Here is a 16,642-nt window from a genome sequence, read left to right as displayed (position 1 = left end):
CATCAACAGAATAGACTGTTATGCAATTATTAAAATGATAATCATGACTGTCATCAGAAACATGGAAAATGTTTACTATGTATTAGTGAGAAAACACATATTTTACCATATAAAAATATACATATACATAGACATATGCTGAAAATGATATAAAAAATGAAAATCAGTTGTGTTGAATGCAGGAACTTAAGCTAATTAACTTTCGTGCTAATGTTATATTGTCTTTTAAATCAGAATTAGAGGGAAAAAGAAAAAAGCCAAAATAATTTGACCCTCTGAAAACAGTCCCCTATTAAAACAGTCTTTAGTATTTTCAAAGTAATATCTTAGTCATGTTTTAAAAAGCAAAGTCAAAACTAGGGAAAGTTTAAGTGATCATTTTATCCTTTTTCTCTATCCTGTTTCCTCCAAACATAAAGCTAGACTTTTTTCAGACCAGCCAGAAGCCACTAAGAAGTACACACAGCAGGTGACTGAATGTAATTAAAGCCAAATATCCCCACCACCTTAAATGTATGTGTGGGTATGCGTGGAGAACACTTATATCTGAGATGCTTAACGCAATGCTTACAATGTGAATTTCACATTTAGTAATTAATTTAACTACCAAGTATATATTGCTAAATATTTAAGAAATGTATTAAATTCTGAAAACAAAATTACATAAGCTTTTTGGCAAAACTTTCAATGAAATCATAATTTTTTCAAACAAAAATATTTCAATCCCCAGTTCCCTAAATCAAGTGCTCCAGAAGCTCATGTAATTGCATGGTTTTATTTTTAATACAGTAAAGAATATTACACAATCTGGATAGGTTATCGTTGCTATGGAAACTATAAGATTTTTTTTTTTTGCAGTAAGTCAAAAAGTGCAAAATTAACACATCACATTAATGACTTTTGAATTTCACATCCAGTCTGTCAAAAGAATTTGAAAGCTTGAGCAGAAGAAACTGAAGCATGGGCCTTTACTATGAATTATATGGATGGGATCTAGGAACAAACCCAGTAATTATTTCACTTAATAAGTTTAAATATAACTTCCATCTGCTAAATTAGCTAAATACTCAAAGATCTGCAAACTTAAGATTTATCTGCAGCTTTGGAATTGAGGGGGAAAAAAGTGCGTGTATCCTGACCGTTTCTCTTGTGTATTAACTGTCAGACAATAAGTGATAATGTGGCACCTCTGAGGTTCAAAGGCTACAAAGAAGTGGCAGAACCCAGCAGGCACATGGGACTCACGTTCACCACTGTACTATGTCAATGCCAGTCTTTGGTCAGATGCCAATAACTTAGTTTTGAAAACTACAGATGCGTCCTTTCCCACAATGCCCACAAACATTTCAATGACTATTAGCACATGGGGCAGAGACGCTTTATTGCTCTCAGTCGATGGGAGTGTTGCCCCTCTTGGGGACCTTCTCCAAGTGGTGATAATTCATACCCCACAGCTTATGTGTCTCAGACACACATAACATTAAGTATCATAAAGATATAATTTGTTCTTTTATATGACAAGGCTGAAAAGCAGGTGAACCTAGTGAACCTGCCCTGCACTGCTATGACAGCCTGGCTTTTAGAGGCAGCTTACTTCTTTCTTAAAAGTATTTCAACATTACTTTTACTTTTAAATAAAATACTTTATTATTGGGGTGCCTGGGTGGCTCAGTCGGTTGAGCGTCCGACTTCGGCTCAGATCATGATCTTGCGGTTCGTGAGTTCCAGCCCCGCATCAGGCTCTGTGCTGACAGCTCAGAGCCTGGAGCCTGCTTGGGATTCCGTGTCTCCTCTTCTCTCTGACCCTCCCCTGCTCATGCTCTGTCTCTCCGTAATAAATAAATGTTAAAAAAAAATTTATAAAAAAATAAAATACTTTATTATTTACTGTAATAAAGACAGACAAAGCAATTGCAAAATCTTCAGAGAAACTGCTTTCTAAATTTTAGTGCACATTAAGTATTATGGTTTAGAGTAACTGCTTATTGAAAATAATCAAAGGAAAAAATGTTTTAAAAAGGTGGGGGGGAGGCGGGCACTGGGGTCTCTCAGGTGGTTAAGTATCTGACTACAGCTCAGGTCATGATCTCCCGGTCCGTGAGTTCGACCCCCGCATCAGGCTCTGTGCTGCAGCTTGGAGCCTGGAGCCTGGAGCCTGCTTCAGATTCTGTGTCTCCCTCTCTCTCTCTGCCCCTCCCCACTCATGCTCAGTCTCTGTCTCTCAAAAATGAATAAATGTTTTAAAAGATTAAAAAAAAAGAAAGGAGGTTACTAAATAAATCCAGGAAGAATCAAAAATATATAAATCTTGGGGCGCCTGGGGGGCTCAGTCGGTTAAGTGTCTGACTTCGGCTCAGGTCATGATCTCACTGTCTGTGGGTTCTAGCCCCGCATCGGGCTCTGTGCTGACAGCTCAGAGCCCGGAACCTCCTTTGGATTCTGTGTCTCCTCCTCTCTCTGCCCCTCCCATGCTATGCTCTCTCTCAATAATAAATAAATGTTTAAAAAAAATTTAAAAATATATATATATATATATATAAATCTGTAACATAAACATGGATATATTTAATATGTAACTTTTTAAATTTAAAGACATTTCTTCTATATGGCTGTAATGTATATCAAAACCATGTGGGCTTCGCTCTCAGTAGTGACAAAGAAAAACAGGAACATTATGTAATAACAAAATAGAAAAACAAATTTGGCAGAGACTGCAATTCTATTAAATTTTCCATCAGAGACATTATGTTCTGGAAAACCCGTGATGCAAGCAATTCTATAGTAGAAAATATAAGAAGCACGTATTTGCGCAAATTGTAGAAACTGTTGTCTTAAAATGAAAGCTTTGTCCCAGGCAGAAAACCAGGCTCAGTAGAATTTAAATGTAATTCAGGGAAGAATTTCTCAAGCCTAAAGAAGCAAGTTCAGGAACATCTCTTAAATAAAATATTAGGAACTGATTTAACGAAAAAAGATAGTCTTATACCTTTCATTCATGTCCCAATTTGGTAGCCAGCCTCCAACCACCTTTAGCAAGGTGAAGCACTATTCAGCAGCCTATATGTACAAGTATAGTTAAGGTCTGGCCAAAATTTTATTTCCTGGCCCAAATCATGGCCCAAAGCTTTTTGATTCCTATCAATAATACTACCAGGGCACCTGGGTGACTTAGTTGATTGAACATCCAACACTTGATTTCGGCTCAGGCCATGATCCCAGGGTCGTGGGATTGAGCCCCGCATCAGACTCCACACTGAGTGTGTAGCCTACTTAAAATTCTCTCTCTCTCCCTCTGCGCCTCTCTCCAACCTGTGCTTTTTCTCACTCTCTAAAAAAAAAAAATAATTAATAATAATAATAATAATAATAATAATGTGTCCAGATCAGCCCTGGACCATCTTTGGTCCTAAGGATCTATGACAGACAAAAAAAATTAGAAGCATCTTTTAAGATAAGATGAGGAAATTCAAACTCAAGCAAGGCTGAAATAAAAATTTAAGTCTTCAAACTAACAGAGTTAAATCCCTTTGTTGTTGTTGTTTAGAAGGGAAGCCAAAAAAGGCTTACTATTTTAACATCAGCCAACAAACAACTACTGAGTAAATACTATATGTCCCAATATGTGCCAAATTCTAAGGATGAACAAAATTAGAGACTGACTACCCAGACATCATGGAGTTCACAATCTACCTGGAAAGAGATTCTGGGTGGGTAGGAAATATAAACAAATAACTCTGATATGACTTCCACTGTATTCAAGAGGTATGCATAACAGGCACAGAGAGAATGAGAACAGTATTTCTTTCAGAGCTTTAGGGAAGGTAACTTAACTACACAAGTGATGCCTTTAGGGGAGGAGTTTCCCCAGCAGAGAAGTGATGAAGGGGTCAGAGAATTGGAGGCAGAAGTATAGCATGAGAAAAATAACAGAGGAAACTACTAATATTCAGTATGGCTGGAAGCTGGGTCATGATACCAAGGAGCAAGAGAAGGTTAGAAAAGTAAAGGGAAGGGACCCTGTGAGTCCTGCAAAAAAGCCTGTGTTTCATATATCAACAGTGGGCAGCAAAATGTTTTTAGAACAAAGTATGTGTTAACAGATCTTTGCTCAGAAAGATAACTGTGGTAACTACAAACTGGTGGCAGAGCAAACATTTGGGAGTTTGCATCAAATGTCCAGATAAGAGAAGATGAAGAAGCAGATTAGAACAGTAGCAGAGGAGAACAAAATGGACTCAAAAGACATTTCTGAGTCAGAACTGACAGAACTTAGTACAAATTTGATTCTGTAGGTGAAAGGAAGACTCTGAAGACAGATAAAGTTTCCAATTTGTCTAATTATGTAAACAACACCCCCACCCAGAAAAATGATGGCATGAATAAATGGAGACCAGGGAATATCAGATTTTATTGTAAAGACAATGAAAGTCATGTATGAAGATTAATCTTATTAGGAAGGACTGAGATCAGAGGTGTGAAAAACAATTAGGACATTGCAGCAATGTAAGTGTGAGCAGGTAAGGACCTGGAATAGTTTTCTACACCTTAGCTCCAAAACAGGTTTAAGACAACTCTGTTAAACCCTCTTCCTTTTAAAGATGGGGAAGCTAAGCAAGCAGCCAGGAGAAGAGCTGAGACTAAATCTTCCAGTTCCAAGTCCAACATTCTCCCTAATAGAGTGGTCACAGTAAGACTGGAGAAGAGAAGGGACACTTGTGACCATCATTCTATTTTGTGTTTGTTTTGTTTTCGTTTTTGTTTTTTTAGAGAGCAAGAGCATGAGTGGAGAAGAGGGGCAGAGGGAGAAAGAAAGAATCCCATGCAGGCTCCACACTCAGCATGGAGCTCGATGCAGGACTTGATCCCACAACCCTGGGATCATGACCTAAGCAGAAATCAAGACTCAGACACTCAACTGACTGAGCCACCCAGGTGCCTTGTGACAGTCATTGTAAAAAAAAATTTAATGTTTATTTATTTTTAAGAGAGAGACAGAGACAGAGTGTGAGTGGGGGAGAGGCAGAGAGAGAGGGAGACACAGAACCCAAAACAGGCTCCAGGCTCTGAGCTATCAGCACAGAACCCAATGTGGGGCTCATAAACCCATAAACCGCAAGATCATGACCGAAGCTGAAGTCGGATGCTTAATTGACTGAGCCACCCAGGCGCCCCTTGTGACAGTCATTCTAGAAGAGGAATTGGTAGGACCAAATTAGTAAGTAATGAAGATGAAGAAGGCTAAAGCAAGAAGTGTGAGGTTCTGGGCTTGGTTGATGATATCATTAATAACAAGACTTGGGCAGATCTTGGAAGGTTCTTCAGCTCATTAAGGATTCTTTTAGATAGAAAGAAACTCCAGTGGGGCAACTGGGTGGCTCAGTCGGTTAAGCATCCAACTTCAGCTCAGGTCATGATCTCACGGTTCGTGAGCCCAAGTCCCACATCCAGCTCTGCACTGACAGTGAGTAGCCTGTTTGGGATTCTCTCTCTCTCTCTCTCTCTCTCTCTCTCTCTCTCTTCTCCCCGCCCCCCCTTGTGCTCTCTCTCTCCAAATAAATAAACTTAAAAAAATGTGTTTTAATAGGGGCACCTAGGTGGCTCAGTTAAGTGTCCGACTTTGGCTCGGGTCATGATCTCACAGTTCGTGAATTTGAGCCCCGCATGGGGCTCTGTGCTGCCAGCTCAGAGCCTGGAGCCTGCTTCCGATTCTGTCTCCCTGTCTCTCTGCCCCTCTTCCACTTGTGCACTGTCTGTCTCTCAAAAATAAATTAATTTAAAAAACATTTTAAAAAATTTTAATAAAAAACAGAATTCAGATAATAACATCATTGGAAATACAGTATCCAAGATAGTATAGTATTACCAGTTTTTATGAGTAGGTGCTATCAATAAGGCACTCTTCAAACAATATGACACCTGAGTCTTGCCAACAAATTTTTCTTCAAGAATGCTGACATAAATCAATATCCTATCTCTTTCTTTTAATATATGGTAATTTGGCTTAGCAGATTGAAAGGCTTGCACATCACTCATGGAAAAGAAAACGATACATGGAATAAAATTTGGAAAAACAAAACCCAAAAAAGATCATTTAGTTTTATGTTGGTATCATTCTAAGTGACCCGATACCATTCATTCAGTATTCAGCCAGCCTAATAGTAATAATTCCTTATTTGGAAACTCTTTCCTTTATAATACCGTAACATTTTTAAATTTCTTACCATGAAATTTTCCGAAAATGACAAACAAATGGCAGTGATATTCTATGTATCTGTCTACACAGCTTCAACAATTATCACCACATGGCCAGTCTCACTTCCACTGCCTCCCCTCTTCTTGATTATTTTGAAACAAAACCCGGCATGTCATTTCACTCATAAGTAGTTCAACACCATAATATTTTTAATTATCAGGAGTATTTTTGTTTAAATTTTTTTTCAACGTTTTTTATTTATTTTTGGGACAGAAAGAGACAGAGCATGAACGGGGGAGGGGCAGAGAGAGAGGGAGACACAGAATCGGAAACAGGCTCCAGGCTCTGAGCCATCAGCCCAGAGCCCGACGCGGGGCTCGAACTCACGGACCGCGAGATCGTGACCTGGCTGAAGTCGGACGCTTAACCGACTGTGCCACCCAGGCGCCCCAGGAGTATTTTTGTTTAAATAATACAAGTCAATACAATACAAATACAATCTTTAATATTAAAGATCTTGTTAACACAAGTTACTCTTAATATTTTGTATTCCCCTTATTAATGGAAAATGTCAAATACTACTAGCATCTTCTTTATGCTTTCATCTATCAAATATTTCATCTACTCATTCTCTAAATACCACCAAAATACAAATAATAGTCCCCTTATTCAAGTTCAGGATTCTCTTGCAACACAGAAATTTGACAAGAGTTTTTGTTTTTGTTTTGCCTTCATTCTTAGAAAAATTGCCTTTATTTAGGTTCTTTTCTCAAAAACTGACTAATGCACCTCTTTCTCTAAAAAAACAATCCTCATTTTATACTATGCCTTCATTTAGAATTCCAATTCAGATAAACATTTACTATTTAATTTAAAGGCTCTAAAATGATAAAATTTCAGAAACTCCTATTACGGCAAATTCTTATTGCTCAGAAGTGATTTTAATTAAAATAGATCTACAGTAATGCTTTAAGATTTAAGGTGTCAAGGTGTTAAGTTTAAGATATAAATAACTGGGACGCCTAGCTGGCTCAGTTGGAAGAGTCGTGACTCTTGATCTGGGGACGGTGAGTTAGAGCCCCATGTTGGGTGTAAAAATTACTTAAAAAAAAAATTAAAACATAAATAAGGACTGTATTACACAGAAAGTAATTATTGGCAAATATTTAGTGTAAACAAAAGCTTTAATATAAGATATTATCTTCCTAAGGAGAATTCATGAATCTCAAGTCATACGTCCTTGCTAGAGTTTAATATGGCAAGTAATGCCAGACTCTCCTTCCAGAAATATTTTACTAAGAATGTGCTATGCGCCAGGCATTGCATTGCTTGGGCTCTAGGAACAGTAGAACAAGATGATCCTTTCCCTTGTGAACCTTTACACTGAGACACACAAGCAAGTGACACGATCTGATAAGCACTATAGAAGATGCATATGCAAAGCACATCAGATAAAGAATGGAAAGAAGGCTTTGGTTCTGGTGGAGGGGATAGATAGAGGGCTATCAGCTACATAATTTTCAAAGGGAAAATGTGAGTGGACCTTAAGAGATGAGCAAGATTTCATTAAGCAAAGAAGAGGTGCCAGGGCCTTATGAACACCAGAAATGCAGGGACAGTCCGAAGATTAAAATCTATGCTTTGTTCAAGAAACTGGCAGGAGACCTGCATAGCTAGAACATAATAGATGAAATAAGAATGAAAAGAACAGAATAGAATTAGCAGAGTCTTATACAGTATGCTCATAAGTTGGCATTTTTACTGTATAATGGGAAGCCATCAGAGGCTTCCAAGCAAGAGAAACATATGATCAAACAGGTATTCTCAACAAGCAGATAGTGTGCAGGATGGATCAGCAGATTTAAAACCAGAGGTTGGGAAAACATTGTAAAAGTTCTGGCAAGCGTTGATAAGGACCAAAATCAGAGTACATATAGTTAAGAATGGAAGGAATGCATGCTAGAGGCATTCCAGAGATAGACTCATCTACTGTGGCCAAATATATATAGGCACACTCTAGGCATTAAAGAAATATTTGATGAGTAAATGTGTATGCACATGTGTGTATGTATATGAGAGAGAGCTGAACAGCCAGAAAAGCAGCTGAAGATCACTGCCGTTCCTAGCCAGTGTTGTCACAGTGAAAACAGGACCATTTATACTATACCTTCTACAATCCGCCTCCTCAATAAATAATAATACCGACAATGAGCCAGTTTGCAAGTAGAGAATAAATTCATTTTGGACATGGTGATTCTGAAGTGGCTACCGGATAGCCAGAAGAAGATGAACAAAAGGTAATAACAGAAATGGAATTTGGAAAAGAAAATATTACTACACAGGCAACTGTTAAAACTACAGATGTAAATGCGATTACAAGTTGGGGCACCTGGGTGGCTCAGTCGGTTGAGCGTCTGACTTGGGCTCAGGTCATGATCTCATGGTTTGTGAGTTCAAGCCCCGTGTTGGGCTCTATGCTGACAGCTCCGAGCCTGGAGCCTGCTTCAGTTTCTGTGTCTCCCTCTCTCTCTGCCCCTCCCCTGCTCATGCTCTGTCTCTCTCTCTCTCTCTCAAAAATAAACATTAAAAAAAATTAAAAAAAAAAAAAGTAAATGTGATTACAAGAGAAAGTGCTCAGTAGAAAAAAAGAGCTGAAAATGGTGACCATTGCTCTTTCACATCATGGTACCTAATTACCAGGGTAAACTGACAGTGTTCATAGCACAGGTAAAGGGACTCATAGGCTTCCTCTGCTCCAAAACCTGCTGGTGGCCAAAGAACTTAAAGAATAATAGGACCCATAACCCATTGATAGCACCCATGCCCCTGGGGTTGGTAAGCCCTTCTCTAGTAAATGCCACCTTCTAACAGGCTGCAGGAGGAGAAACTTTCAAAAGACCTTGATATTAGGCAAATCTAGATGTGAGACACTCTACAAGAAAACTGGCCTGGCTCCTAAAAAGAAAAAAAAAAAAGGTAAAATGGGGAAGGAGTCTATTTAAGACATGTAACAACCAAATATTGTGTATGAAAATCTTGACTAGACTGTGGTTCAAATAAAAACAGCTACCCCGAATAGCCAAAGTAATGCTGAAACAGAAAACCAAAGCTGGAGGCATCACAATTCCAGACTTCAAGCTGTATTACAAAGCTATAATCATCAAGACAGTATGGTAATGGCACAAAAACAGACACATAGGTCAATAGAACAGAATAGAGAAGCCAGAAATGGACCCACAAACATTTGAGTCCCGCATCAGGCTCTGTGCTGACAAGTTCAGAGCCTGGAGCATGCTTGGGATTCTGTCTCCATCTCTCTAAGCTCCTCCCCAATTCAGGCACGCTCTCTCTCTCTCTCTCTCTCTCTCTCTCTCAAAAATAAACATTAAAAAATTTTTTTAATTAAAAGAAAAAAGAAATGGACCCACAAACATATGGCCAACTAATCTTTAACAAAGCAGGAAAGAATACTCAATGGAAATAAGACACTCAGTTCAGCAAATGATGGTGGGAAAACTGAACAGCAACATGCAGAAGAATGGATCTGGACTATTTTCTTACACCATACACAAAAATAAACTCAAAATGGATGAAAGACCTAAATATGAGACAATAAACCATCAAAATCCTACATGAGAAAATAGGCAACAACCTCTTTGATCCAGCCACAGCAACTTCTTACTCGACACGTCTCCACAGGCAAGGCAAACAAAAACAAAAATGAACTTCTGGAACCTCATCAAGATAAACAACTTCTGTACAGCAAAGGAAATAATCAGCAAAACTAAAAGGCAACCAAGAGAATGGGAGAAGATATTTGCAAATGACATATCAGATAAAGGGTTAGTATCTAAAATCTATAAAGAACTTACCAAACTCAACACCCAAAAAACAAATAATCCAGTGAACAAATGGGCAAAAGACAGGAATAGACAGTTTTCCAAAAAAGACATCCAGATGGTCAACCAACACATGAAAAGATGCTCAACATAACTCATCATCAGAGAAATACAAATCAAAACACAATGAGATACCACCTCACACCTGTCAGAATGGCTAAAATGGAAAACTCAGGCAACAACAGATGTTGGCGAGGATGCAAAGAAAGGGGAACCCTTTTGCACTGCTGGTGGGAATGCAAACTGGTGCAGCCACTCTGGAGAACAGTATGGAGGTTTCTCAAAAAATTAAAAAAGAGAGCCACCCTACAACCCAGCAATTGCACTAGTAGGTATTTATCCAAAGAATGCAAAAATGCTGATTCAAAGGGGCACATGTACTCCAGGTTTATAGTAGCACTAACAACAACAGCCAAATTACAGAAAAAGCCCAAATACACATTGACTGATGAATGGATAAAGAAGATGTGGTAAATATATACAATGGAATATTACTCAGTAATCAAAAAGAATGAAATCTTGGGGCGCCTGGGTGGCGCAGTCGGTTAAGCGTCCGACTTCAGCCAGGTCACGATCTCGCGGTCTGTGAGTTTGAGCCCCGCGTCAGGCTCTGGGCTGATGGCTCGGAGCCTGGAGCCTGTTTCCGATTCTGTGTCTCCCTCTCTCTCTGCCCCTCCCCCGTTCATGCTCTGTCTCTCTCTGTCCCAAAAATAAATAAACGTTGAAAAAAAAAATTAAAAAAAAAAAAAAAGAATGAAATCTTGCCATTTGCAACAACGTGGATGGAACTAGAAGTGTATGATGCTAAGCGAAATAAGTCAGAGAAAGACAAATATATGATTTCACTCATATGTGAAATTTAAGAAACAAATCAGATGAACATAGGGAAAGGGAAGGAAGAATAAGATTAAAAACAGAGAGGGAGGCAAACCATAAGAGACTCTTAAATACAGAGAACAAACTGAGGGTTACTGGAGGGGTGTTGGGTAGGAGGATGGGCTAAATGGGTGATGGCCATTAAGGAGGGCACTTGTTATATATAAGCACTGGGTGTTATACGTAAGTGACCAATCACTAAATTCTACTCCCGAAACCATTATTACACTATATGTCAACTAACTTGGATTTAAATAAAAGGAAAAAAAAAAACAGCCAAAAAGGTTTATTTGTAGGACAGCAGTGAAAATCCATAGACTAGATGTTATTTTATCGTGGCTAATTTAATTTTTTAATTTTTATTTTATTAATTTTCTTTTTTTTTTTAAGTTTCTATTTATTTATTTTGAGAGAGAGCAGAGGAAGGGCAGAGAGAAAGGGAGAGGGACAATCCCAAGCAGGCTTCATGCTGACAGCACAGAGTCCAATGCAGGGCTCAATCCAATGAACTGTGAGATCATGACCTGAGCCAAAATTGAGTCAGATGCTTAACTGACTGAGCCACTCAGGCACCCTGTGTTTTATTAATTTTCTTAAGTAGAGGATAATGGTATGATGGTTATACAGAATATCCTCATTGTCAGGAGATACACATTCAAGTATTTTGGGGTGGCATGTCATGACACTGGCAGCTTAATTTCAAATGTTCAATGTCAGCAAAAGACACACACACACACAATATATATATATATATATATATATATATATATATATATGTATATATATGTATGTGTATATGTATATGTATATATATGTATGTGTATATGTATATGTATATATATGTATGTGTATATGTATATGTACATATATACATATACATATGTATATATACATATATGTATATAGACACACACAGAGTGAGAGATAAAGAAATACAGAAAAATGGTAACAAGACTGAAATCTAGGTGGAGGGTGTGTGGATGTTCATTGTTCTATAGTTTAAACTTTTCCGCTTTTACAAACTTTTCTTAATTTAAAAAAAAACAAAGAACAAAGTAACAAGCAGTAGTTAGCAAGTTAAAAGAAAAATAAGGAAGTTGTATACAAAAGCCAAAAGACAAGTATTAAAACGTAGCTGGGCCAAAGCATCCAATGTAGAAGCAAAGACAAAGAGGAGGGAATGGAGGAAAGCTGGTCGTATTTGGCAGCTGCTGGTGTTTGACGAGACCATGGACCAGTAGATTATGCACTTTGCGCTCAAACTCTCTCAAGGACTGTACTGTACTCTACTTTGTTATTAGAATTACTTGGAATTGACTCATGTCTTTTTTCCCCATCTCCAAATGAGGAAGGAGACTATCTTACTCATTTCTCTTTATTTTTTAGGAGCTAACAAAGTGCCTTGCAAATAGTAGAAACTAAACATTTGTTGCACTGAAATAAATGTTTTTATTAGTCTCGATCAACTTAAAAAATATTTTCAGCATAATAGAAAATCTGGAAAATTTTATTTCTTTAAAAGTTTATTTGGAGAGAGCAGGGGAAAGAGAGAGAGGGAAGGAGGGAAAGAAGGAGAGAGAATGAGTAGGGGAGGGACAGACAGAGGGAGAGAGAGAGAATCCCAAGCAGGCTCCGGGCTGTCAGCACAGAGCCCGATGTGGGGCTCAATCTCATGAAACCTGGGATCCTGACCTAAGCCGAAATCAAGAGTTGGATGCTTAACAAACTGAGCCACCCAGGCTCCATTTAAATTTTTTTTTTAAGTGAACTCTACACCCAGCGTGGGGCTTGAACTTACAACCCCAAGATCAAGAACCGCATGCTCTACCAACTAAGCCAGCCAGGCACCCCACAAACACCAGTAGTTTTAATGGAAAAGTCATCATATCTAAAAAAAATAACCAGAAAGCAAACTATCTCCTTCTAGGAGGAAAGGAGAAAAATAGAAATTACTTTCTCATTCTCAAATCTAGCACTGTCAGGTGAGATACGAGAACAACAACTTGCTCCTTTTAGGCACATTCTCCTATTTCTGTCTTCACAAGATCATCCCAAATCATAAGTCTCAATGAAAAATAAATACTCAAAAGACAAATTAAGAGTCAAGATTGTGACCGGGGCACAGGGGTACAAGAGCACCTGGCTCCAGGGGTCCCAAACAGAGCAGGATCGGCCACATGGCCGATCTCTCTTTCACCAGAGAAAGGGAAATAAGTGGTGAGGAACAAGAAAGGAATTCCATTCCAGGAGGCCAATGCCCAGAAGACAGCGGACTAGCATCCCAAAGACTGTCGCCAAAGTGCTGAAAATACTTCCAGGTTTATATAGGGAAAATGTGGGGCAAAGATGGGCGGGTACGTGCAGGTGGGCAGTGAAGGTCAAATCAATCACTGCTGGAGTCAATCACGGGTGGGGGTTTGCTGGCTCAGGGCTGCCCTCATTGCTCTAGTGGGTAGTTTCAGTTCCCATCAGAGGATGCTTTGCCCTCAGGGTCTTCCGCTTGAGCTACAGACAAACTGGAAAGAACCCAACTGGAAAGTTTGAAGTCCAACCGGAGGCAGCCAAAGTCCTCTTTTAAGATGTGAAAATCAACACTTCAAATTGAAATACATGTTTTTCACCATACTACTTAAGTTTCTGCCAAACCTATACCACTGAGGAATCTTCTTTTGAGAAAATTTCAGTTTCGCATGTTTTCCTGGCTGACCTTAACTACTGTGATAATAGAAAATGTGATATTGTGATATAATAAGAAATATATATTTTGGTCTTCCTCCAGGATTCCTGGCTCATAGCTCCTAAAAGCCTTGCAATTTCCTAAGTGTTTAGAGCATAGAGTCATCTTTTATTATAATATTTGGTTTGTGTTCCTGGAATAGCTCCAGAAGGATAAAAGTGAAAGAACCGCTTTTGTTATTCATAACAAGCCCCTTTCAACTACACTGCGTTAAAGAGGTGATGCTTGGAAAGTCCCTGGATAACCACTGGATGGGGGCTGGTTGATAGGGGGAAAACCAGGTGATGAGAACTTTCACTCCACCCCTCAACAGTACCCACATCCCCAAGAAGTTGGTTGGAAGTGGAAAACCAATGGTCAACAACTTATTCCATCATGCCTACATAATGAAGCCTCCATAAAAAATCTCTGAAGTACACAGTTCTAGATTGGTCAACGGGAATACATCTGCTTGCCAGGAGGGTGGCACACCTCAAAAGTCCATGGATACAAAAGTTCCTGTACTCCAGACCTTCCAGACATAGACCTAGCTCTATTTATTCTTCATGTGGCTGTTCGTTTGTATTCTTTAATATATTCTTTGTAATAAAGTAGTAATCTAGTAATGAAACTGTTTTCCTGAGTTCTGTGAGCCATTCTAGCAAATGACTGAACCTGAGGAGAGGGTCCTTGGAATTCTCAATTTGTAGCTGAGTTGGACGGAAGTTGTGGGTGACTTGAGAACCCACCACCTTCTACTGGGGACTGAGGTTGGGGGAAATCTTGTGAGACTGAGCCCTTAGTCTGTGGAGTCTGCACCAACTTCAAGCAGTTAGTGTCAAAATTGAGTTAAATTGTAGGATATCCAGCTGGCGTCGGAGAATTTGTCAGGATGAGGGAAAAAACCCACACATCTAGTGTCAGAAGTGTTCTGGAAAGTGTCAGATTTAAGCAGAATTGTGAATAGAAAGAGAAATAGAGTTTTACCTTTCAGACAGTCTATTTAATAATATAGTGAGTATCCCTGCTAGAACCCAAACCATTCAAACCATTATAATCCACAATCTCTGAACTACATTTGAAAGAAAAAAGAGAAGTCCTTTAAAGGACTTTACTTGAAACTTTAACCAGCAAGGCACATAAATCATAAAGTAAAAAGTCAGCTCTTAGCTATTAAGATTTAATTTTCTGGAGCACCTAGGTGGTTCAGTCAGTTGAGAGTCTGACTCTTGATTTTGGCTCAGGTCATGATCCCAGGGTCTTAGGATCAAGCCCCGCATTGGGCTCTGCACTGAGTATGGAGCCTGCTTAAGATTCTTCCCCTTGCCCCTCTCCTCTACCCTTGTTCTTGCTCTAAAATTTAAATTTTTTTTTTTTTTTAGTAAAAAAAGAATTAGGGGCATCTGGGTGGCTCAGTCAGTTGAGCGTCCAACTTCGGCTCAGGTCATGATCTCGCGGTCTGTAGATTCAAGCCCCATGTTGGGCTCTGTGCTGACAGCTCAGAGCCTGGAGCCTGCTTTGGATTCTGTATCTCCTTCTCTCTCTCTCTCTCTCTCTCTGTACCTCCGCTGCTTACCCTCTGTCCCTCTCAGAAATAAATATTTTTTTAAAAAAAGAATTAATTTTCTTTTAAAAGTTTCCATGAACAAAAACTAATTGGTTTGTATAAAAAATCAGGTAAACCTAATGTTGTCAAATGATCCATTTCATAAGAATGTCAACCTAAGATCAAATTTTAGTCACTAAAAAGCTAAAAAACAAGAAGTTAGGAATATAAGGCTGCTGCTCATCCAAGAAAAAAGATAAATACCAATAATAAGAGCCAGCCAAATCAACTTAGAGGGAAACAATATTTTTTCTGTTATCATTACATCACCTTCAAAACATAAAAATTAATATAATCCAATAGCACAGCACATTTATAATAAGAGTTGTAATAATAGCTACATTTATATAGTACTTAATACGAGGCAGGCACCACTTTAAGGGTCTCAACTGTATTGACTCTTCTAATCCTCACAATATGCTGTGAAGCAGATACTATCACCATCTCACTGTACAGAGGAGGACACTGAAAACAGGGAGGTTAAGTAACTCACTCTAGATCACACAGCTAGGTAAGTGGCAGATTCAGGATTCACCTGGATCTAGGAAGTCTGTGTCCAGAGTCTGTGTTTTTAATCACGATAGCTTCATTTCTTGTTCCCCTTCTGGAAAAAGGGAATAGCGTGTGTCAGATGCAGAAGAGTAAGAGGCATTGGAAGTTCAGTAAGGCTGGTTGAAAACAGGTGAAAGCAAGTTAAAGCTGAAGGAGAAAAGAGGCAGGGCCAGAGCAAACAGAGCAGGTGAACCACATTAAGGAAACTGGACTTGATCCAAGAAAAGAAGGTTTTAAGCAATCTGTGTGTTTGTGATTCCGTGTTTCAGGTAAGTTGAAGTTGAAAGGACTGTGGTGTTGTCTAAATGGAGATGCCCAAAAGGCATTTGGATGAACCAGTATCTTAGAAGGGAGATGTGGACAGGAGATGGAGAGGTGAAAGCATTTAGAAAATGAAAGCATGAGAATAGCAGAGGACAGAACCCTGAAGAACATCATTTAAGAAAAAGGATCCTACAGAATTAACAATGTAAACTACGTGATTTGGTGCTTAGCACTGCTAAGTGGTTTCTAATTCTTTACTTTACGCTTCCCTTTCCAACTAAACACTAAGTTCACTGAAAACAATGAATGATACCTCCTATAGGCCTTTGCAAATCCACAGCATTTAGCATATTAATGGCTATTTGTGGGATACTTAACCAAATGAGATAAGGCAAAGGGATAAATACTTGATTTTACTTGATTTTAGGAAAATCCTTTTTAAAAGATTCCTTTGATCTTCCATTCCCCCCCCCCTCCCCCAGGCTTTTGCTCTCTCTGCACTTGCTACACTGACTGCTCTAACCCAGCAAAGATAA

The 16,642-nt window shown here is 38.9% G+C and overlaps 1 protein-coding gene across 5 annotated transcripts in view; it reads right to left on the bottom strand.

Moving 5' to 3' along the window:
* CDK19 (cyclin dependent kinase 19) overlaps nt 1-16,642 on the bottom strand; it is a 191,763-nt gene that overhangs the window by 118,174 nt on the left and 56,947 nt on the right. Inside the window, exons 1-2 of one of the 5 annotated variants that reach the window (XM_047101486.1) lie at nt 15,826-16,514; nt 2,987-3,057 (exon numbers count right to left, since the gene is read on the bottom strand). The exons of 3 other annotated variants lie outside the window; for them this stretch is intronic. In XM_047101486.1, coding sequence (XP_046957442.1) covers nt 2,987-2,997 — 11 coding nt within the window. In that variant the 5' untranslated portion in view covers nt 2,998-3,057; nt 15,826-16,514. Of the gene's footprint in view, nt 1-2,986; nt 3,135-15,825; nt 16,515-16,642 lie in introns of those variants that run through there. One more of the 5 variants, XM_047101487.1, reaches the window with a different exon arrangement.

This window comes from Lynx rufus, unplaced genomic scaffold (assembly GCF_022079265.1).
Source record: "Lynx rufus isolate CCGP_SWC_20201006 ecotype Redwood Valley unplaced genomic scaffold, mLynRuf1.p SCAF_6, whole genome shotgun sequence".
NCBI lineage: Eukaryota > Metazoa > Chordata > Mammalia > Carnivora > Felidae > Lynx > Lynx rufus.
This window is presented reverse-complemented; position numbering and strand designations above follow the sequence as displayed.